Genomic DNA, 25,414 nt, shown 5'->3' on the forward strand with positions numbered 1-25,414 from the left:
TCACAGTCACCAAATGGCCTGGAACCTTCTAAATAATAATAAGATTATACAATCCCCTTTGTATATACAGATACACATAGAAGCATACTAACTAAAAGCAAAACAAATTCTGAATAATCCAAAATTGAATAAAATACAGGACAAAAAAGCTTCAATAACATTCCATCCAGTCTCATTGTGTTTTTCCTTTTTTTGGGGGGTCAGATTAGAGGACATTTATTATACAAAGCATGTTATAAATGTTACCACTGGCTGCATATTTAATTAACAACTTGAGCACTGGTTAGTTGATTTGGTCAGGGTCAAACTAATGGGCACTGAATTAAAACATCTTCCAAGTTTACAGCTTAACACCTTGGTCACTATGTAAAGATGTTAAAAAATGACAAATAAACAATGTAGAATAGTGTTAACTAAAAAGTTTACAAAACTAATTTGCACCAACACAAATCGTGTCTAATTGCGTTAGCCATGAGGAAAACAAGCTGAACTACTTCAAAATTTTAAATGTGGATCTTGATACAAATATATGTAAAACACTACATTACCTTTATGGTGTATATACTATATAGTAAATATGATTTATATCTTGACAAATTCCTGTCTTAGTTCGTGCCTCACATCCAACAGCTAAGAGAAAGGGAGTCAAAAACGGAAAATAACCTATACACTAAAGAAAGAACAGTATCTATGTATTTCCCATGATTATCCCCTCGAGTACTACAAACATAAAGACTTTGTAAATAGCTGCTACCATGAGTTTGTTGGCCAAGATTTTGGCAGTAATTTCAGACTGCCACCCACTGTATGCAATACAAAGGACGATTCAGAACATTTGATGGCAATATCACTGGACTTTTAAAATATTATTTGAAATTCATAATAAAAAAAAAAACAAAATCACAACAGCCAGACTTTACCTTGTTTAGTGTAATAAACAGCATGACACATTTGATACACCTGTAATTATATGGGGAAAAAGTGAAGATCGATGTAAATACAGAATTTGTTACTTCATCTTACTTTGAAAAATATTATATACAGTACAGTGTAAATGAGCTGTGGGAGAATACAAAAAGGCAAGCAGCACTGAATGCTAACCACTGTTTGACAAAACAAAATAATACATAGCATTTGGCTGTGGGGCTGGGTGGGTTCGGGCACTTCCTTTAATTGTTTTTGTTATTACACATGCAAGCCAAGTAGTTTAACGATGTAAAGAAAACTGAAGTACACTTTCCTTGAATAATTGATTAAGTTCTAATTTCATTTTTAATTAGGATCTTTCCATTAAAGGCCAGTTGTTTTGTTTAAGTTGGAAATATAAACATACATACTTTTGATATATATGTATATACACAGATACACACTTAGTACATATATACACATAGGCTCTAAAGAGAAACACAGATAAAAAAAATATTCCACTTATTTTTTAAATAGTGCAAAGAGTCCTAAACCAGGGATGCGCACTTAACTAGACATAACCTTTAAAATTATATCCAGGTGAATGGAATACAGTCTTATATTATCGCTGCTATTCATATGTTGGTGAAACACTGCATTTACCAACTGCAAAAAATAAATAAACTGATGCATTCAGAAGAGAGTGAGCCAACTGAAGGAAAAAAAAAACAAAAAAAAAAAAAACAAAAAACAATGCATTAAGGATGTTATGAAGCCACGTTTTCAAAATATTACCTAAATTAGTGATACTCATTGGAATTTTATGTAAACACTCTTAAATCTTCAATGAAAGGGATACGCATGTTTAAAACAAAAATAATCTTGACTTTTAGATGAACAAAACATGTAAAGCAATGAAGCTGACCTTACCACAGATGGATACATCAACCCAAGCTGACATTTGGAAATCATGTGGTTGTAGATATTCTAATAATTCTAATATCTAACAGAACTTTTAAAGTCCCAAATTAACAACATAATTTTTATTAAGGACATTATTTGGTTGAATATTAACTAAAGTGGTATCAGATTCCCGACTGAAATGCTTTTTCAAGGTCACAAGGCAAAGTTGACAATAATGTCTGTCACATTCTGTAAGAATGAGCATCATGTAGACCTATTTTACAAAAAGAAATGCATTGCCAGGATGGACAAGAAGGCAATGATTAATTCTGTCATGTCTGTTGCAGTAACAACTTTACAAAACGCACAAAAATTAAAATACATAAAAGGACTGATAGGTTTCACTTCAAGGCATAGCTTCATTTGCTTTTTCAATTTGTGCACATTTATTATGAAACCACTATTTACTTCAGGTAGGTCAAAAACAACTCATGTCAGTAACTGTATTTCCACTATTATGCACTGTATAAATCTGCTTTACTTTGTAAATGTAACTCCCTAATTTTGTTAAAAAAATTAAAACCAAATAATTACACGTCATCAATTGTAACTATTCAAAATAAAAGTCAGGGATGGATGAATAGGTTATTCTATGGACATTTGTAGTTTATTGTAAAATATACACCAGTTACAAAATATCTAGAAAAGAAATGCACGTCACTGAGCCAGCACACCAGCTTGTACACTCTGCTACTTGTAGGCTCATATTTTACCAGTTAGAGAATTGAGCTAGGGAGATAAACATACTGACTGAGGGGAGGAAAATGAGGCATATTCATAAAAAACATTCAGGGGTTCAAATATTTTCTAACCAAAACCTGCCCAAATTAAAATTCTGCAACAGCAAATGAGGACAGAATAATTCATGAGGGCATAAGATACAAATTATGGGTTAACAAAGAAAAAAAAACAAAAAAAAACTCCTAACTAGTCAGCAAAGGAGTCAAAAGCCTTCCATGATTGAACTTAATAATTAACCTGAGCTTTTTGAGAGGGCCTGGAGGATAGGGAAATAAAAGCTGGGATTAACCAGTAAACAAAAGTTAAAACATCTTGATGGAGTGTGACAATCAACCCACATATAACAGTAAGAATATTATGCTTTTTTGTTTTTCTTTTAACTATCAAGTGAAATAACAATATCTGCCTTAGCTGTTGGGTTATTTCTTAATGGTACAAATATACTTTATTGTTTTAGAAGTTTGTTTAATTAAGGGCATATTATTTGAATAACTGAATATAAAAATGGTCAATTTCTGGAAAATGGGAGTTGGGTACGTAAAATAAAGTTTTAAAACGGTACAGAAAGTGTTACCACATCATCTCTCCCCTCACTCTTAATACTCTTTTTTATTTGTTTAAGACTTTATTATACAGTGAATGGAAAGTAGAGAATTAGCAGTGTCTGGAACAGTTTATTAAAATGTGTCATTGACTGTATAAACTTTCCTGCTATTCCCCAATTGTGTAGGGAAAGGGGAGACAGGAAAGACGGTAACATTATATTAGAGCTTCCTTATGGTGTCGCATTATATGCTGGTTCTTTTCCGAAGGCCTTCGAAAACCTTTCTTGCAATATTCACACCTGTGGGGATAGTCTTTAGTGTGAATAGATATGACATGGCGTTTAAAGCCTGATGCGTCCGTAGTGTTATATTCACAATACTGGCATTGGTAGACCTTTCTGCCACTGTGGGTCTTCATGTGCTTCTTTAGTTCATTTTGTTGCCGAAAACCCCTCTTGCACCGTTTACACTTGAACGGCAAGTCTTTTGTGTGCACAGAAAGGATGTGGCGACTAAGTGTGAAAGGATCCGAAATTTTGAAGTCGCAGTGCCTGCACTGGTGAACCTTCTTGCCTTTGTGCGTCTCTGAGTGTTTCTTGAGCTCTGATGGCCGATGAAAGCCCTTCTCACAAACTTCACATTTGTGAGGGAAGTCCTTTGTATGTACTGAAATTATATGCCTCTTCAAGTCACTAGAGTTGGTACTCTTGTGGTCACAATGCGGACACTGGTGAGTCTTGTGACCCTGAAAAATCTCTGTATGTTTTTGAAGCTCTTTATCATCAGCAAAGGCCTGTGGGCAGTGACCACACTTGTACGGCAGGTCTGTGCCATGCTTGCTCTTAATATGAGTCTTTAAGTTTGACTGGTCAGCACAACGGAATTCACAGTGCTGGCACTGGTAAGGTTTTTCACCAGTGTGTGTCCTCATATGCTTCTTCAGCTCTGAGGGATGCCGGAAACCCTTGGCACATTCAACACAAACATGAGCAAAGTTTTTACTGTGGACTGCCAAGAGATGACGGTTTAAAAGACCTTGCTCAGCAGTTTCATAGTCACAATATTTGCATTTGTGCAACTTTGGCTCCTTGTCACGAAGAATAAGTTTGTTGGAACTCAAAGGGCTAGCTTCATGGTATCGCCGAGTGTATTCAGTAAACTCATGTACTTTCTCTCCCTTAATGATGAGCTTGTGGCTCTCCAGATGATTATGAAAGCTGGCCTTTTTGTTAGTGGTGAAGTCACAGTCCGTGCATTGGTACTTCTTCTTGAACATATGGTCTGGATGGTTCTTCATGTGTCGCTTTAAGAAGCCCCTTGATTTAAACTTTTTTCCACAGATGTGACAAGGGTACACTGTCAATGGCTGCCCATCTGGACCAATGATCACAGCTGCAAAATACAATAGAGAATTTCATTAAAAATTGGTCTATGCCTTAACACTTAACCTTCTATACATGTAAAAAAATGCAATTACAATATTGCATTCATCTAAATATGATTGCTAATAAATATATATATCAACATAAAACTAAGCTTCTGTGAATATTCACTCTACATTAGATGCTGATTTGCTTTTTTATATTACCAGCATGTGAAAAATGAATGTCTTTGTATGATATTTGAGGTTTTAAGCATGAAATACCAGAAATTGCAAGATAATACAATTAAGAAAATATACACAACATAACATTCAAGCACGCTTGTAGACATGATTAACTAGTTTGAAAGTTGGAGCATTTTAAAATTTTCATGAGTTTGTTATTAAAACTTTATTTATTACATATGTAGGAGTCATATTTAAAAATAAGTTATAACTGAAATTACATACATCAGTGGTATACATAAAATGTTTTAGTAACATTTACAGTATCATGTGACCGAAACTGCTTTTATAGATAGCAGATTCTAACTCAAGTGATGAAAAGATTCATGTTCTCTTATTACTTGTTGGATATGGATGGTCTGCAGCTAATTGTGGTTCAAATGTCTTAAAGTGTAAATTTTTTCAAAAGAAAACAATGGAGATTTAAAATCTGTGCTAAATTCTCAAACTGCAACAGTTGGTTAGATAAGAATGAACATTGAGCCTTTGCTGATAAATTACAGTGTCAAGAGAAAAACTGAATCATTGTAATCTTTAGATAATGTATCCTTTAGGCTGTTTTTAGTGTATGTGTTTAGTCACTGTAGCCTAAACTGTCAAGAGTTATATTTCCTACATTTGTAAATAACTTTCCTTTATTTTTTATTTTTACAGACATAAATGCCATGTCATTTTTCTGCTTCAATTTCAAGTTAGTTTTGTTGATTGAGTTTTGAGCAAGACCCCATGCAACCACATAGACAAGCATGGGATGGGGACAGAAGCAGAAGGTACACTGTTAGTATATAATTTTTTCTTCACTTGCAATTGAACACAGTATGGGACAGGGGACAGTACTTACCTTGTATGGGGATGAATAAACAAAAATTTTATTCAAATGGTAGTAAGAAAGAATGTCATATTTAGAGAGTGGAATATATATACAAATACTGATCTACCGTAATACACTGCTTGTATGGTAACACTTGGCCATCCAAGCCCAACTATATCTGACCCCTACACCATGTGCTGTATAATTGTGGGTGTTTCACTGCTTTTCCATTAGGAGTGTTTGTTGAATAAGAAAAAGGAAAAATATATATAAAAAAAATATACAAGCTGAGGTAACTCCTTTCAAAACAAAAACTGTAAACTAATTCGTAGTTGAAGTCACACAGAACATTTCTCTGTTTCAAGATAAAATCACTCAGTCATTTTCTAAACTGTTTATGAGTTTACAAATAGGCCAATGATTTTAATCACAGATTGCATAATTCCAAAAATATGTAATATGATGAATTTAAAATATCTCAAAAAGTTGATTTGTCCCAACAAATTTCATTGAAGAATAACTGAACCAGGTTTCAGTAAAATCAGGCCACTGGAGGAAGAGTTATTTTGAGCAGAGAAACAAACACAGTTTTCCAGGTAAGTGCTTTTTACATTATATACGTTTGCATGTAGAAATTATTTCCTTTACATGCTCCCTGAATGTATATAGCCATAAAGAAATTTGTATTTATAGAGTGGTACTTTTAATAAGAAATGAGAAAAAAAATGTTAAACAAATAAATAATGTTCATAAGTGATTTAAAAAACTGCATTCAGAAGATACAGTATGTAAAAATTAATTCTGAATATGCTCAGGTAAAGTGTCCTCCGTAATGTGTGGGACAAAGGCAACTTATTCCTCGATTTATCCCTCCCCTCTAGAGTACAAAACTACTAATCAAACAATTCAGACTTGAAAAAAGTGCACATTGCACTTTTATTGGCACAGCTCTTGTCCTCACATTCAACAATGCTAAATACAGACTCCAAAGGGTAGAGGCAAGGCTAAATATCTTGTGCCTGTACTAATGAAGCAATGAAACACACCTGAGTAATCACAATCACCTGTGACACCACTTGTCCCAAACATTATGATGTCCTGAAATACAGAAACCATGTATAAATAGTGTGACCAAAATGGATGTCTGAATTGTATGAGTTGTAATTTTAAACTGGGGAACAAACGGGTAAATTGATGAAAAATGTGTCTTTGCCCCAAACATTATGGTGGCAGTGCATTTATGGATGAACCAGAAAGTAATCTGCTTTTTTTTTCTTTTTTTTTTTTAAATATGCATCTATATTAATCTGAAAGAAAGGATTGGTTCTTTAGACTCCTGATTTACTACAGGAGGTAACAAACATCCAACCATCAATTTTCTAAACCTATCCCATTCTGGGTTGTTGTGGCTGAAATGCCTCATATATGGCAATAACACGTCATGTGGTTATTAGAAGGCATTATTAAAAAAGTTGATATTGTGGTTTCTATTTTATGGATGACTTCTTTTTAGGTTTTTTTGTTTTTAATTGTAAACTGTACATAATTTCGGACTCCTGTCAACAGCTAAAATAGGAGAAACTGCTGGATTTTAGTTCACTGTGGTCCTTTAATGAAAATAAATATTACTAGATTTTAATATCAATAAAATATTTTAGAGACAAAAATAAAAAATCTTCTAACACTTTTAAAATAAATTGCTGGAGCGTTACCTTAAATGCACAATTAAGTCATGAATGCCAAAAGAATGTACTTGATTTCACAAAACAAACAAGACATCAAAAAATAAATATTACCTTTCACTGTACTAACATCTAACTCTGATTATAATCTAGTGCAGAGGTCCTTAAGACAGAGTTATGACTACTGTACTTTGAAAATAAATGGATTCATTCAATAAAATGCTTTTGCTTGAGTTACAATGACAATTAAGTTAGCCATCAGTAAAGAATCCTCATTCCACTTCCTACTTATAAACATGTATTTTTATTGTTAATCACCAACTTTTATCTTTTTTTTGTTCTGCAGGTGAGTAAACAGCAGTGTAGATATATATCCACCTCAAAATCCCAACAGGGTCCTTTAGCCCTGTACTACTCCTTAATGCTGTACCTAAAGAATATCTTTACAGTACACAGCAGAAAAGCCACATAGAATATGTAATGCCATTATCACAGAATAGAAAGCAAGCAATATGTATATTTGGATAGCTTTACTGAAACGAAACTGAGAATCCAAAAATCAGATTGAACAATCCAGTTGATTGATCATATGCTCATTGAAGAAACTGTCACACGATATGCCATTCTGTATATGCATTACTTATAGAAGAGCGTGTTGAATATATTAGAATGCAGGAAAAATGCAGGGTTGCCAGAAAAAAAAAAGTAAAAAGAAAAGACTCTCTCTCTCTATGAAGTTCTAAAGCAGCATGTCAACAGAAACACATCCCATCCCATGCTTTTTTTTCAAATTTCTGTTGAACAAATGCAAAAGATAAACAATTAGAAATAATTTAAAAGGAGCAATAAACTAAAAAAAAAAAATTCATCCCTATCCTCAGACATTCACCCCATCCTCCAACTGTTTTAGTGAGGAAGATGTTATAAAAGGATACATAAAGGCAGTAATTGGAAAGCCATTTGAAAAGATCACACATCTGCCATCAGGCAAACAATTTAAAGACAACAATCCACCCAGTTTCTTCTCAGCCAAAAGAAGCAGGATGATATGTTATTCGAGTATGTAGAAAGCTCAGAAGATGTCAGATTGTATAAAGAAGACACACAAAAATTGGCAGAAAGAAGCTAAGAACATCTGAGTAAGAGAAAAGTGCTAATTCTGCAGTAACAGTTCCTATTGAAACTATCTTGTATTGAACAACAGTAACAAAAAAGAAGCCAAGAAAGAGAAATACATGGTGATGATATAGAAAGACAACAGAGAATAAGACTGAGCAAACATCATTAAAACAAAGGATCAGAACAGGTATGCCAGGAACTTTCCAAAAAAAAACAAAAACAAAAAAAAAACAAACGATGGCAGCAAGGTCTATGCTGTCCCATAAATTTAAGACTTAAAATATACACAATAGACAAGATATGGATTTGTGAAAGAAAGAGTGATTTTTTTATATTTAAAAAAAAATGTATTCCAGGATAGTGCAATTGAAGTTAGGAATTCATGTTGACAAATTAAGCAGAGAAGCAAATGTTTACAGGTTGATTTTTGCAAAGTAGCCTACAGAGAGGCAATGGAAATTGTATGTGAGGGGCAGGAAATAAGAAAAAAAATCCCATGTGTCTTGCCTACTAATCTCAATTGGAGGTAAAAGAAGAAAAAAAAGGTCTGAGTCTTAGAGACAGGACAGTCTGGAGCCTGGAGTTGTCAAAGATATCCCAAAATGTGCCAATACTCAAACAACTTCTGAGTGGAAAAGAGATGGATTGCCCACCAATTCTTAAGGCTTTGCTGTGAATACTGGAGTACAACAGTGTCATTTGAAAATATGACCAAGTACCTCTTTGAAAGATGCTCCATTTAGAAAATAAAATTGACTTTATAAGCAGTGAAGTGGAAAATAGAGTGCAGAAAGAACTCACTCTAGTTTAATGGGAGTTGTGGTGGGCTAACAGGAAGATTAATCCAACCCCAAATTGGACGGTGGAACATACCCTGACATACGATTCCAAATTTCAAAAAGACAACACCCTCTCCAACCAATTTCAAATCAGGATTGAGTATTTAATTCATGGTCACTTAGAATTTCTGGGAGAAATAAAACAAAGGAGAGATGGCCAGGGATTGCTCCCCCAAAATCCTTGAGTTTTTGCCCATCCAACAGGGATTCTTAAGAAAAACTTTTTTTTATTTATGTATACACATTTTTATTCCTTGTGATTTACATACTAAAAATTAAATGAATAAAAATAACTGACAAATAATGTAAAATGTAAGAATTTTCCTGAACAGCAATGCACAGTGATGTTGAAAGGTACAATCAAAGTGCGCCAGAATATGCACTCAGTAACAAATGTGCTCACATTTACATCATTCTCTCTGACCACTTCTACTAGATATTTACAATTCATTTTTATTACAAAGCATGCAAAATTGGCTTACTAGCAAGCACAGCTAGTGGGTTGTGTGTTCTGTCACAGATGTTCAATGTGGTGGAGGAAAGCAAGGATACACAGACACTTTCAAAAATGATGACATGAGCATATACTGCCTTTAAGTTTTGTGCCTTGTGATTGCATGTCTGCTACATTTGAAAAGCTTGTGGATACATCCCCCTAGAGAGTCTAAATTAAGATATGTGCAACTTAATCACGGTCTGCATCACTTGATACTAATATATGGAGGGATCCTGCACTTAGATACTTTGGAAGGGCCTGAACATAATGTTACACCATAAACTGCAATGTATAGTTATTCTCTTATTTACATATTTTATGTTATCTGTCTATTTAAGCATAATGCTTCTTTTGGTGTTATGTTTTGACACATTTTCTTTGTTCAGTTTTATTAAAAATAAAACTTTCAAGTAAATAACTTATCAGTGAGTCAGTAAAATAGTTAATGAGAGGCACATAGATCATAAATAAAATTATATTTATGTGTTTTATATTTGTAATATAGATATTACTTCCCAAAGGAATTTACCTTAAACATCACTGAGCATTTGTCACCACATGCTTTTTTTAGAGTGCAACGATTTTGCTTAGTTAACTTTTGTAGAAAGTAAGTTTTCAGACTCACTAAGTTCAGCTCTTTTAATGGTGAGTTCAGTGGTGTAATATCAACCTTTGATTTTGAGCTTGTGTGTGGGTATAGATTAGTGGGTGTTCTGTGTGGTGTGAAAACTCAGGAGAACAGTGACCCCACTTGAAGATGAGTGGCGGACTGACACACTTATGTAGGAAACTCTTTAATGGTTTAAGACAGGACCCTTATCAGCTGTTAACCCCAGGATTCTTGTACTGCTAATGGATACAGCTCAGCTACACATGGCTAATTTACATATGTAATTAGCCATGTGCTGTATCCCCACAAATCAAGCCTTAAAGGAGCCCTCCCACTCCCCCTTCCCTCATGGAAAACACAGGGCACATTGTGAAATAATAATAATAAAGATTTAGTACTATTTACAAAACATTTCTTCCTTCTTGATGGAAGAAGAATGTGTTAAACATCTGCACAGATACATGTGAAACAAAAAAAAGACATGGCTGCTTCAGAGCCTTAAAACAATTGAATGCGGAACTCTGTGAGCACAAAGATCTAGAGTTTATTTACTTATTTTTAGTTTGTGGCTGTTTATTGTATTTTGTTTGCCGTATTTGTTCCCTCTGTGCCTTTTGCGGTGTGAGGTACAGTGGTTGGCATTGCTGCCTCACAGCTCTTTTCACAAATTTGGTCACAATAATCAGTCCAGAATAGTCGGCAGACTTTTCCCTAGACCGCCCGGGACACTTTAAAGACCACTGCACCATTATAATTCAATCAAAACTAGCTCAGTTCCTTCATCCCCAATGACATTAATGCATTTTTATAAATATCATGAACATGTCTGCTATTTCACTTAAGTCATGGTACTATGCAAATATTTTCAACCAAAATGGTAGGACTACAGACAGTTCTGCAGTCATTAACAATACAATGTTGAATTTTTCATTTATATTATGAAATGCTTAGTACAGACTGAAGAAAAATATATTTTATGGACGAGTGAGTGCCATCTCACATTTTAAACTACCCAGAAATATAGGTATGTACCTTGAAATCTGACTGGAGAATTCAGAAATAATGCCTGTATCTTCACCAAACTAGCTAATATATCTTCAGAGACAGATACTGACAGAACATCAGGGAACATAGGCAGCTTGTATATGGAAAAGGAACTTTGCTGGAAGATTAGATTTATTGAGACTTTCAATAGATGCATACTGACTTTCTGTATAGTGCAAAAATTGGTTGAAGAAGCCTGGAATATATAATTATAATACACTGGGTATCTAATAGCAACATCCAGGTTTTAAACTCCAAAATATGTTCAACAGTGGTATCATAACTTAAATGAATGAGAGGCCGCTGGAATGCATTCTGGAGATTTGTTTCTTCCTTCCAGTTTTGATAAGCAATAATAAAATAGGTGGTTTTCATCCAGGACTCTGTATGAGGATGGCTAAAAAATATATATTAGACTTGTGGTACTATGATCTCTGTTTTTAAGTAGTGTTGAATTTTTTTTTTAAAGAAATATTAAATTCTATACTGTTAACAGCACAGTAAATCATTCAAATTTTATTATATAGCTGAATAGAACTTTTTGAGGTTATGTTAGTTTATATGAACTTTTTATATCAGAATTTAGCAGAAAGAAAATAAAGATAATAAAAATCCAAGTAAAATATAGTGAAACGATTTGAGTAACCAGAAAATGAAGTACTTGGTATATTTATTAAGTCTACAATAAAATGTAATTTTCATGTAACTTATTAGTATTGAATTAGTGTCCCATTAAATGTATTCTGTTTACACAACCACAACTGTTTATCTGTATTAAACATAACCAATGATATAAACATACACGATAATATTTACTATTTCACATCTGTTAACATATTATAATATGAAAAACTGTTGTTGCTATGTTTGGAGTGTGGAAATTCTTACCATTTCATATAGACTTTCTAACACTGCCTATTCTGAGGCAGTACAGTAAACCTGAGTTAAACCATCACATTCTGAAAAGAGCATAAAGTAGTATTAACTAAAAATATCACAAGGTTTTAGATTATCTGCATTTCCCTTATTATTTATACTATAAAAATCTATAGAAATGTTATTTTTAGATCAGTCACTTTATTGAGCTAGTAATATTAGAGTAAAAATCCAAAAGGTAGAAAAAAAATTAATTAAAAAAATATGCATGACTTTTTCAGTAACTTGCAGTATGATTAAATATTGAGACTAGATAGATATGTAATAATAAAAATAAAGCACTTGCTGCAATCATTATGCTGAAAATTTAGAAGAACCAAGCGTTAAATAAAAAAAAAAAAAAAAATTGGAGGCCACTCACCTTGGGAAAGGAAACTTTAGTAAGGTATCTAAAACTAATTTATTTTTTTTAACCATTCTGACAACATGAACTATTTAATTCTTTTGCAGTTGCAAAACAATAACTTGTCACTTAAAAAAAATGAATGGTTATGTGTTCTTACATACAAAATAATACTTTCACACTCTTACCAGTTTGACACTGACGTGCCTCTCCCCTCTTCTTTTTCTTAGCCTTCTGTTTAAGTGCCCTACTGGTGCTGATGCTGTCACTAATCTGCAGATACTGGGTGGCAGCTCCATTTTTGTTTTCTAACCTTGTATCCAGATTGTTTCCTAAGAACACAGGCAATTGGTAAGCTTTTCTCATCTTTTGGAACAAATCTCAATGTGTGCACTTGATAACTGCTTTTTCAGTTCCCAGAAATTATTCAATTATAAATAAATAAATATTAAAACCGCTGCATTCAGTTACAAAATAGAATATGCTGCAAGCTGAAAATTAGTTGTTTATTATTGTCTGTAATCCTTACAGGGATATCGTACAGTTGAAAAAGGGAGTTGACAAATACATTAAAAAATATCAATGATCTGCTTGTGCATAAATCATTTCTAAACATAAAAATGAGAAAAGATACATAAATATTCATAATAAAATGCTCTGAATTTAAAAATCAAACAATTTGGGACGGCCAGCAGAATCTATTTTGCAATGGTGAAACAGTGGTATTCCGCAATAACACCATTTTTAAATTTCTGTACAATACTCCATATATATTCCACTGTAAAATAAAGAACATTAAAGGAATGATGATCTCAGTGTGGCTCACAAACTCCCAAAAAAATTATAGAGGATGTCAGTCACCCTTATAAGGAAAACATTTTAAAAACTGTTATGCAAGAAAAACTTCACCTGCATCATTTTGTGATTGTTTTGTAGTAACAGAAAACAAGAAGGAATAAAATATTCTTATTTTGACACAGGGACTGCTCAGTAAAGTATTAAAAGGCACTAGACTGAAATAACTTTAGGTCTTCTTTCATTTTTAATATTAATTACTCTGGATAAAGTTATGAGGCACCACAGAAAAATATTAGGGTAGAATTGCATTTTTATAGTAAAGCAAATAAATAATGTATTTGCTATCAACTTATTTGTGTTCTTTAATAGATGAACAAAATTCACCTATGTACAAGTACTGTTACTAATGAATAACAAAATGTTTTAAATTACTGGAAGTGAGCAACCATAGAAAGTTACATGCAATTTAATAGGTACCAATAAAGCAAAACAGAACAAATATCTGGATGTCTGAAATAGTATATGAAAGGATTTTTTATTGTAAAAGAGTGATCGACTTTTCATGGTTACTGGACAAAAGAAACAAGAAAAAAGCCATCTTTAAAAGAAGTAATGAGTGTTTCTTCAAGTGATACATTACTTTTTAAACTGTTAAAGTGTCGGAAGGGGAAGGCGGCGGGTATAACAAGTCTTCAAGTTTCATTCTATTGTACCAACATCATCTAGCCTTTGTAGACCCATTTTTCCCAAAGTGTTTACCATTTAAATACTCTTTGGTGGTTTTTACTGTGTTTTAAAATCTCAAACTGTAGCCCTAGGCATTACAAGAACATTTCAAAGGACAATAAATGTCATTAATGAAAATGCAAAGCATAAATGTACTACCAGAATCTGAAGAAGTGCTTGCTAAAGTACTAAATAATTTAATAAGAACATGTGTACCTTTCCCCAGAAAGGTACCATTTTGGGCCCCATTTGATGCAGATTTAAGTTGTGCCACATAAATGTCAATAAAAATTTCAAAATCTAATGCTCCCCAAGACTTATCAGACTTTTGTTGATTTTAATCTTGCTCCTTAACCTTTCAACTGTAAGTTTAGACATTTAAGCACTCTGAAGTTCAGAGATCTCCTCCTAAACCTGCTGAAAGTGAAGCCACAAATTTGTCTTTTTTCAAAATCTGATTAAGTAATAGTTGGGAAGTAAAATGTTTATTAAATGCTAATCTCCTTTTAGGTCCAATAGATATACCTACGCAGAAAGGGATGTTCAGAACAGCCCATTAAGCATTTCTAACAGTTGTTTTTAAACACACAAAGCACATTCAAAATAAAGTCAAAATGTTTTCCGTTTTAATTGCGTAGTCAGTACCTTTCATTGGTATATGCTAACAAAGATGGTGGCAGAACCCTGGATTATTCCATATTAACTCTGTGGTTATTTGGTTTTCTTGTAAAGTGCAGCTACCAATCTGAGTATTAATTGGGCCCTATTATACCTTAAAAATCAACAAAGGCACCAAAAATATAATGTTGCTACCTGTATTACACCTTTTGAACACAAATTAGTGCTGAGTTATGTTTTAAACATGCCTGTTTTTTAAATATAAAATAACAATGATACTGCACTGATGAGGTTTTTAAAATTTGTCTCTTCATCCTGGGAATGCCTTAAAAGTGACTTCAAAAAATGTTATGAAACGGTGCTGTAATAAATTTCTTGTAGTAAATGTAAGGTAAATGCAAGACACACAGGGCTTTAGAAAGAAAAAATGTATTCAAATTAGGGATGTGTTTCCTCCCACAGTCCAAAGACATGCAGGTTAGGTGCACTGGCGATCCTAAATTGTCCCTAGTGTGTGCTTGGTGTTTGTGTGTGCGTGGGTTTGTTTCCTGCCTTGCGCCCTGTGACCCTGTAATTAGGATATAGCGGGTTGGATAATGGATGGATGGAATTAGGGATGCTTCAATCAGGTTTTGTTAGGGTTGCTTAAACTTTGTTTTCTTTTTTGTTTATTTTCTATTAAATGCGAACATAAGGCTTCTACACAGGTGATCAGGCAGAAGCTTTATGTGCCATAGTCAGACATTTATAATTAATAAAACTGCAGACCATAGGTGTTACCTGTTCTTTTATAAAGAAAATGAAATTACATTGGCTTATTACTCAGTGACAATAAAAAATTATATACATTTTAACTAAAAATATGTGCACTATATCAATAGCATAAAAGAATATAAAATGATTGCCATAACAACAAGCCATACATCTAATAAAATAAAATATTATGTCAAGATAATAGGTTAACATGCTTTTTTAACATACATTTACAGGTAAAATCGACAAATTTGGTTCTTAAGCTAACAAATCTATTGTTTACTAAGTAGCGATATGTATAGTCTTATCATAATTGTTTTAAAATGTGCAAGTTGACATTATCAAGTATGTCACTCACTTTGCAAAAAACAATCAAATGACTCAACGCTGACAGAAAATAAAAAAGATAAAATTGCTGTTATCAGTTCAGGAGCTCAGCAGCACAAGGTAACTGAAGATTAATTATTAATTTGTACATTTTAATGAGCACTGCAGCAGAATAGACATGTTTGAAAAGTACTGCCTCCTACAACATCTTTCTGTCATATTGACTACTGTATTACTATATGACATAACAGGGAACAGAGTCTAGATCTCCATTGAGGTTTATGGGTATACCGTGTATTAAAACGCTGTGGCTATTTTGACATGGCATGTTTGCATTTCCAATTAGACAGTAATATTAACTAGCTTCAGTTATTTGCATGGATACAGAATGAGACAGTGAATACTGTACAGACTCCTATGTTCTTCTATTGTTAGTCAGATTTTTTTTTTTTTTTATTTAGGTGTGTTGAGTACTGAAATCTGTTAAAAGAGCTGATAATGAAGAGCTATAGGAGATGCAGAAGTCCTCTTCACCTCCTTTTGACAGGGTGTGACCTATCTTTTACGTTGAAAGCATATTTTACAATTCATACTTTCATTAACATTGCATTTCAGTAATTAGAAGCTTGCTCTTTGATGGATCGAATCAATGACAGCATATCTGATCTTTGCAATTCTATATTCCCACCCTTACTTTTAAGTGCGACTTCTTTAGGCTTTGGATTTGTTTAGAAATTAGACAATTGGTGAGCCGTCCAATTGTTCCAACCCAGTTTTAAACAGAATTCACTCATGGATGTCTCCAAACATGTTTGACGCTAAGACACCACATGAAGCCCAGTAGGATAGACTGTTGCAAGTGTGCAGTGTGGAGCGTATATGGTCAATCCTCCACAATAACCTAGAGTAGCTAGTATATAAATGCGGCTACTGTACCAGGAGACAAAATACAGACACCACCAGCCTTGCAATCTACATGTCAGATTTAACTGCTAGACATTGATCATCCTCATGTGCAAGGACGTGGTATGGCTTTGAAATGACAGATGTGGTTCAAAATACAGCAATCTGCAAACTATGTTGAAAATCAGTTGCCATTAAAGACAGATGGACTTACTTGTTGCACCAACTGCTACCTAACCACTGCACAGAATATGAAAAATAGGAAACGGCTCGGGAGTCAGCTATCCACAGCATTCCAACCAAAAATGATATTTTTTTTTAAATGCTACTTAACCCAAGTACTCTGTGGTGGTGGCTGAGAGAAACAAGTGATCAATGCTGGGCAGTGCCAAAGGACGTGAAAAATTTTCAGTGAAAAAAAGTAAAGAAATTCTCACGTAACTCATGTCGCACAATCCATTATCCATTTGTATAGTCAAAACTTGCAAAATGTGTGCATTTGATGCTAAAATATTAATAACATTTGCTTCCTGTAAATAGCCACAATGAATGTAAACATGAAGACATCATTCCTATAATGCTGTGCATTGCAATTAAAGAGCTGCCTCTCTCCCTCATTTACTGGTAAAGAACCCAGGCTTTCATTCAAACACACAGCACTTTGGGAATGAAACCTTCCGTGTTTACGCTCAATACAGCTCTTTTCTGGAAGTAAATGTTTAATTTCTCCACTAAAGCATGAGATTATTTTTTTTTCTCAGGCACCACTACAGACTATATGGGATAAGTAGCATATAAAAAATATCTTTTGGGTGGAGTATTCCTTTAAACATTTTTCCATTAATATCATTAGTAAGCAACAGTTAATATCCTACTAAAAACAGCAAGCTGGAAGTAGTACAATGTAAGACTTTTACAAACACATTTTTGAAGGTAGCAAAATATCTACTGACTGTTATCGACAAATCCCAGAAAATAATCAAATTATCAAGTTTTGGTTAATATCACACAACCCTAAAATGAAATTTCTTATTCCAGCATGCATTTTCTAATTCTTCTAAGATGCTGTACTAGACACAAGCTCAATCAATTAAACAAGGAGTATCCATTTTAAAAGAGGGAAAAATGAAAAGATCTGAACTCATCATAGCAGCTTCTCTTTTAATTTCTGCCAAAGATTTGTGTCTGTATCAGCAGGGTTCTCTTTTCTTTATCTTCAACTTCTGCTGAACAAAATATACATTTGCTGTTTCTCTTCATGCACAGTATGACTCATCAGATTCCTTTATTGACTAATTACTACTTTTTCTTTAATGTGACAGCCAATATTTCAGATTTCTTTATTCTAAAATCTGTACAGCTGGTCTCTGTTTATAGAATGTGTCCCAGCAACATAACTATACACGCATTTCCTCAATTTCTAAGTTTGTATAAAGGAGCACTACAACTAAATTACCATAAAGCTAAGTAAAGAAAATGTTTTTTTTTTGGCCAATTTATTAACTACGATTGTATCATTTAGAGTAAAAATCATCCTATTTATATCTGAAGTTGATTAATTTAGTGATGCTCTGATCAAAGTTACAATTTTCTAATTGCACTTAGAGAAGTAAATTACTTCAATATTAATTACTGTTTTTAACTAATGTTCTGCAGAGTGTACTGCTATTTAGAATGTACTCACACTAGGCATGTTTGTTCCGTACCATGTCCAAGCTCAACTTACAAGTTGCACAATTAGATCTGGACCACCCTATATTGCTGTATCACTTAGCAATTTACTGCTATCGTATTACAGTTACAAACGTATATAAGTACTCTGTGCATGTCCTCTGTTACAAATGCTACAGACCAAAAACCTGACTTGAATCAAAAAAAAAAAAATCACAGAAAACCGGAATATCCTGTCAAGATCTTAGAACAAATTCATTCCTACATAAGTACACACAAGCTCCTGACCCAAGTTGTGTGCGGCGTTAATTACTGCAATTCTGTACAGCCTAGTTCAGACGTGAGCGCTGAGAAAATCCTGCTGCACAGAGGAAACCAAAATGCAAAGATTTGGTATCTATTTAGTATTGTTACTAACCAAGTGAGTTTCTTTTTGGCTGCAATATACTCCTCTTCAAATGAAAACTTTCAGGACTAATACATCATGCCACTAAGAACACATCATATAAATGATTACATTAATAGTCTGCACAGCTCCCAGATCTCATGATAGGTTTGCAGGATGAAATGGTGTCCCAAAAAAATCGGAAAATCTGTGTGATGCTGTCAAGTCAGCATGGCGTTGAATTCTTACATAGAATAATTCAGGCTGTTGTGGAGACAGAATATGAGATAGATGCATCTAACGAAGTGACTACTGATTGTTTACCATACAATTAGTATATATCAAGTGCAATTAAATGTTAATGATAAAATAATCTTTTAAAACATTGGCACAGCATCATATAAAGATCCGGAGCTTGAACCTCAAACAGATATTCTATGGCGTCAGTTTCACAAATGACCAAAGATCAAGCCATATAGCATGATCAAAAAGAGTTTTTTCCATCAGAACACACTGCTAATCAGTGGCATTACGCACAACTGCTAAGGCACCGATAGGAAAGTGTCAGGAAATAAAAACATGTCTGGAGAAGTGTCACCAGCAAAACTGGATTCTGCACCATGACAACGCACCAACAACACACGCCATTATTAGTTAGTTTTTGACCAAAAACAATGGAATTGCTGCTGCACACCCCTTATATTCACTCACTGTGACTTCTTTTTGCTCTGTAATTTAAAATTGAGAGTAAAGAATAGAAGAATTGGTACCATGGGAGAAATCCAGCAAAAAAAACGCAGGGGGCTTAAGACATGATAACAAAAGATGAGTAAAAGAAATGTTGCCAGGATTGGGAGAAGCAATGGGACAATTGTATTGCATCTCAAGGATGAAATTTTGAAGGTGACTAAAAGGGGATTACTTTATTATAAAGATTTTTTTTTTGTTTAACAACAATTATAGGAAGTTTTTGAAGACTAAATCTCATCTAGTCAACCCTATTCTAAAACTACCAAGATTAGCCCCAAGTATATGCCACAAAAAAAAGATGGACTAAATAATTCTATGCCAAGGCACCTCTCGAATATGGGCCAAGATGTAGCCAGACTGCAAAAATCATTGACCAAAGAACATACTGTTTGTTCCACACTGGCCAAAACGGAGAACCAAATACTGACGAGAGTAAGAAACAACAAATACTATAGGACTCAGTTATCGGTCAGCTGAATCCATTTACAAATAAAAACAAAAAAATGTGCAAAGTTTGTCTGTGCATGTTGGATGCTGAGAAATGAAGCATCACAACGTCCAACATTTCAAGGATAATTTATAACAGTAAGGTAGAAAACTTTAATGCTAAGGTTAAAACTGCAACGGACATAGTAGACCCCGAAAAGACACCTAAGAAATTCTCCAGTAGTAGTACATCTTGGAAGACCCAAAGAGTGTGATTTAAACAGAACATGCAGGAGACCTGAGCATAACTGGAGAAAAACTAAACTAATAGCCTATGAAATAATGAAGGCAAAAATAACTGAATATAACAACGCAGCCCTCCTTGACAGGCAGTCCTAGTTCCATAAAATTATACAGGCAGTTTCCGGGTTACGTATGAGATAGGGACTGTAGGTTTGTACTTAAGTTGAGTTTGTATGTAAGTCGGAACAGGTACATTATTTTAATAAATGCTACTGGTGACCGACTGTAACCAAGTGCTCTGCCGATGAATGATGGAGTTTCACCTCTCTCTGACCTTTTTATTATTTCTGCTTTATTTTCAATGATGATGGTTTTTCTCTTCTTTACTGTAACACCAAGCACTTGCATCAGATTTGTGTTTCAGAGAAATTTTTGAAGGGTGAAGACAAAACCTTAAGATGAGCTCTTCTGCACAGCACTGTGCACGCTATCACAGCAGGAAGGCACCCGTCATCAACACGTCTGATGTACTGACAAGAGACAACTTCCTGTTATGTGCGTAACAGTACAAGCAGGCTTGCTATTGAGAATGTATGGGGGCAGCGAGGGGCGATTCACCATTCACCCACCACACTGTCACCTCCATTACAGTATGCTGCCTGCAGCATCCACCCACCGAGAATGAACACGGTGCGGCCAATGGAGGGTAGTGAATTGCCCACCACCGCCCCCATTCAACAGGCAGCCAACCAAGGCACACTACAATGCTACCCCGTCACCCTGTTCACCCTCAGTGGCCTCTGTTCAGCCACAACCAGGTCACCGTTTGCAGCATTACCAGCCACCGACCGAGAACGAATGGGGCAGCCGTGTGTAGTGGGCGAGCAGTGAAACACACCCCTCCGCTCCATCCAGTCAGGAGCAGTAGCTGCAGCGGCGTTGTGGGCAGGCAGCGAACTGCCCCATCATGCCTCCGTCCTGCACACGAGCAATAGCTGTGACTATTGACCACGGGTCACCGCTTGCTGCCCGAGGGACACTACACAAGCACCGAAATCGCCCCGCCCCCCCAGCCTCCATCTAGCCACTGCTTGCAGCGTCCCTAGGCCAAAGATGACGGACCAGCAGTTATCGAGGCGCATGCGTCGCAGCTGCGGCCCCATTCGTAAGTCGTAGGTCGGATTCAATAACCTGGGGACTACATGTAATAATAATAAATGCTGATAATCCAAGAGTTTTATTCTCAACTACTGATCACCTTCTAAACCCAGCTCACTCTTTTTTCTCTTTTATTTCCACACTTTTAAGTCTACTAGATTACTGTAATGCACTCCTAACATGAGTGGCTAAAAAGAGACATCAATTGGCTGAAAATAGTGCAGATTACAGCAGCCAGAATCTTAAATAAAAAAAGAAAATCTGAGCACATCTCACCAGTTTTAGCGTTGTTACATTGGTTACCCGTGTTACTCAGAATTGACTTTAAAATACTACTAATGGTTTATAAAGCCTTAAATAGTCCTTCTCCGTCCTGTATTTTAGAATGCATGTCACCCTACTCTCCAAGTAATAACCTTATATCTTCTAATGGAGGTCCTGCCTACAATTCCATGTTCCAAGTTTAAAAAGAAATGGTGATGTGCACCTAAAATCTGCAATACCTTTACCAACAGAAAGTCGCCAGGCTAATACTGTGGGATATTTTAAAAAACTGCTACCAACCCATTATTTTTATTGGGCTTTTTCATGGCTACATTTTCGTTGTGTTCCTAATAGAGTATATGTGAACAGAATTATCATATTCTTCAGGGATATGCAATCTTTACTAATCTCTACTTTTCTATGGTGTCTTTTTCATTTTTTTCTGTGGTGCCAATCTGTGCCACCACCACCTGATCAGGGCACTATGCAGCCATCTGTGATGATGGAATGAAGGCAGGTGTCTCAGCTGTCCACAAGGCCAACTTCTTCAAATCCTATTATGTGAAGCCTGAAAACAAAGAGTACTGATTTAACACTAGAATCTCTCAAGCCAACAAAAATATTCATAATGCCAGGCCACCTTAAATTCTCCCGCACCCCCTCATCAGCATCTGTTTTGCAATGTATCAATCAGCACAAGCAGCGGGCACCCTGCTCAATCATCCCCCCACCGAGGCAGCTCAACTCAAGTCAGACACAAAATTCTGAAGTCTCTAAATTGCATAGAGTAAATAATATATTACTTGGAATACATACATTTTGTGGTATAGTGGGTCCGCAGCTTCCAAAAAAAAAAAAAGGTCGGGTTTGGCCGTGTCGTTCTCCGTGGGCGTGATTGCCCGACCGCGGGGAGTTAATGAGGTGATTGGAGCGAGTCGCCCCTGCACGTGTGGTCGTCCTTGTTTGCCTCATTGGCTTCCTGCGGTGTGTAATTAAAACGTTGTGCCCACAGAGACAGAGGTGTATGTATATATAAACGGAGGTACACCAGAGGGGAGGAAAAATCATGGAAAAAAAGAGATCGAGCAAGTAAAAATGGAGCTTAAAAGTCGGGAATAATCTGTCTAGGTGGGAGGATCTGGCCACCTAAAAAGGAGACACCACGAGCTGGGGAACCGCTAAGGAGTGTTTGATGGAGGCGCTCTGGGGCTAGTTCGCCCCACTGACAACTAACGAGTGAAGCAAGCAGAAGAGGTGTCATCCCGTTGGATCTGAGGAGCGACTATGGGTGCGTGAAAGATCACGAGAGAAGAGCCAACCTTGTCGGTCTGGCAGCGACGTCCGTTTGGAGGCCAAGACGGAGATTGACAGAAGGAGCTCGTGGCTGTTGGGTCTCCGCGGCTGCGAGTAATGATGAACCGGGGAGAGAGTGATGGAGGTGGGCCAGAGAATAACAAGGGAGTGAGACTGCATTTTTAACTTCTACATTTTTAACCTTAGATTTTAAAGGATTGTTTTCTATTTATTGATTTTAACCCCACTGGACACTTGTTTTTATGGATTTATTTATGGAACGTGAAGCACTGCACTGTTTTTGATTGTTTTAAATAAAAGCACTTTTTCACTTTAGGAATATATCCACTGGCTTTGAGAGATTTGTCCCCATTTGTCAGCTTATCTCAGTGACATTATTGACGGTGTTGGGTTCAGGGTTCCCAAATGGACAATGAGAGCATGGAAGAGAACCTGCATCGTCACACATTTCATGTGTGTTCCGTGCGTACAATGATCTGTGTTAATGTAGGATTACAGGAAATGCGAGACAAGAAATGTTGAACACATAACTAAAACAAGAACTTTTTTCATGTTATAGTAATAATGGATTAATTGTTGATGTGAAGTATATATAATGTGTGAAAGCTGATGTCCAAATATCAAATAAACACTTTCACAAAAGGTATAACAAAACAAGTGTGCTTTTATTGAAGAATATAACTGAAGAACAAGAAATTGTTCAATTTAAATGTTACTGGCAATGTATAAAAAGTGAAGCTAAACTCTTAATTGATATGAAGTAAACATGTCCGCTTGGCTGGTGCAAAGGTAAGAACTACTGTCTTATATTCAAGTAGTTTCAGGTTTAAGCCCAAGTTCTCCTCCAGTTTACTGTTTTGAGTAGTGAGCTGCTATTATTGTTACTATTATATAATAATAACATCCATTTGATTTGAGGCTGTAACAGCTGGTGTAAATGTATGGTAAAAGGAGACATACAAACGCAGTTCAACCATTTCTTCTTGGCATCTTATCGATTAAATAGACACTGCAGTGTGGATGTTATTTTTCCTTGCACATGGACATTCACATCAACATGTCATTTGAACATTTTTTTTTAGTCAAGAATCCAAGAATAAAACTGAATTAAAAAAAAAAGATACGCTGACGGCGTGCAAGAAAAATTAACATCTTTTACAAGTACCATAAATTTAAACAGGATGTTACAGACTCACATCAAATGTTACGCTTTTGTTATAATAATAATAACAGCTCACTACTCAAGGCGCTAAATACAGAAACGACACTGGATTCAAACCTATTACTTCACCATTGGTAAGAGGTAGCTTATCCACTGAGCCATCTGCAAAAATCCGTGATATAGCAGCATTACCACCATGACAGCTAGTTAAAAGTGAAACGCATAAACACACACATACATGCGAATTGTTTTTAATTTGCACCGACTGATAGTTGGGCTTCAACAACATGTTAACCGACCAATGTCTTTTTCTTTAGTTTTATTCTTGAATAAAAGCATACTTATTTTTGTTACACCTTTTGTCAGTGTTTCTTGGATATTTGGGCTTCACACATCATACATGTCAAGTCAAAATGATGTTGTTATTACTTTAACATGAAAATATTTTCTGTGGTCAGCATTTCTTGCCTCGTATTTACTCTGTCATTCTATATTTACACAGATTGTGGTAGCCACGGAACACATATGAAATGCATGCATTTTAAATCACTGTATTTTACTACCTACAGTATATAATTTTTTACAAATGCATGGGTAGATCACAGTTCAATACAGACTTCAGCTGTGATGATTGCAGAAGAGCAATGCCTTCATCTGACTGAATGAGGAGTGGGGGGTGTAGCAGGCTGCAAAACAAAAGTGGGCTATTAGCGCAGTGATCAGGTGCTACGAGCTTCTTGACGTATGTCAGGAAAATTTAAGGAGGCCAGCGACAACGAAAAAAATTGTAAACTTCAGGGATTCTACTGTTAAAAACATTTATGATAGGTAGAATGTCCAGTGGGGTCTGGGTGGTATTTTGGTCTTGGAACACTGCAGATTTTGCTTTTTCTCCAGCCTAACTGGAGGTTTTTTCGGTGCTCTTGGCCATCTGACCTTACCTTTTGTTTTTTGTCACTTATACTTTATTTAATTATTGCCTAATCTTAATTGATTTTTTCATGTCTTGTAAAACACTTTGAGCTACATTGTCTGAATGAAAATGTGCATGTTTTAGTTGTCGACAAGCAATTGATAACAGGATGAAATGTGGATACATCACTATTTCCCAGAATCCAAAAAACAACTGAAACAAGAGAACCATGTAAATTGTCAAACACCAAACAAATTTAAGGTCCAAGGCATTACTGTTATTATCATGTGCAGATTATTTTATGATTTTGAGTGTGTAGTCCACATTAATTACATGTCTCAAAAGGCCAACATAATGATTCA

At 35.2% G+C, this 25,414-nt stretch overlaps 1 protein-coding gene across 2 annotated transcripts in view; it reads right to left on the reverse strand.

Annotated features, from left to right (window-relative positions):
- Positions 1-1,151: 1,151 nt before the first annotated feature.
- znf711 (zinc finger protein 711) overlaps positions 1,152-25,414 on the reverse strand; it is a 68,435-nt gene continuing 44,172 nt past the window's right edge. The window contains exons 8-9 of one of the 2 annotated variants that reach the window (XM_039765937.1): positions 12,830-12,973; positions 1,152-4,547 (exon numbers count right to left, since the gene is read on the reverse strand). In XM_039765937.1, the coding sequence (XP_039621871.1) occupies positions 3,370-4,547; positions 12,830-12,973 (1,322 nt within the window). In that variant the 3' untranslated portion in view covers positions 1,152-3,369. The remainder of the gene's footprint in view (positions 4,548-12,829; positions 12,974-25,414) is intronic. The other variant, XM_039765938.1, reaches the window with a different exon arrangement.

The sequence above is a fragment of the Polypterus senegalus genome, chromosome 10, assembly GCF_016835505.1.
Source record: "Polypterus senegalus isolate Bchr_013 chromosome 10, ASM1683550v1, whole genome shotgun sequence".
In the NCBI taxonomy this organism is placed as follows: Eukaryota; Metazoa; Chordata; class Cladistia; order Polypteriformes; family Polypteridae; genus Polypterus; species Polypterus senegalus.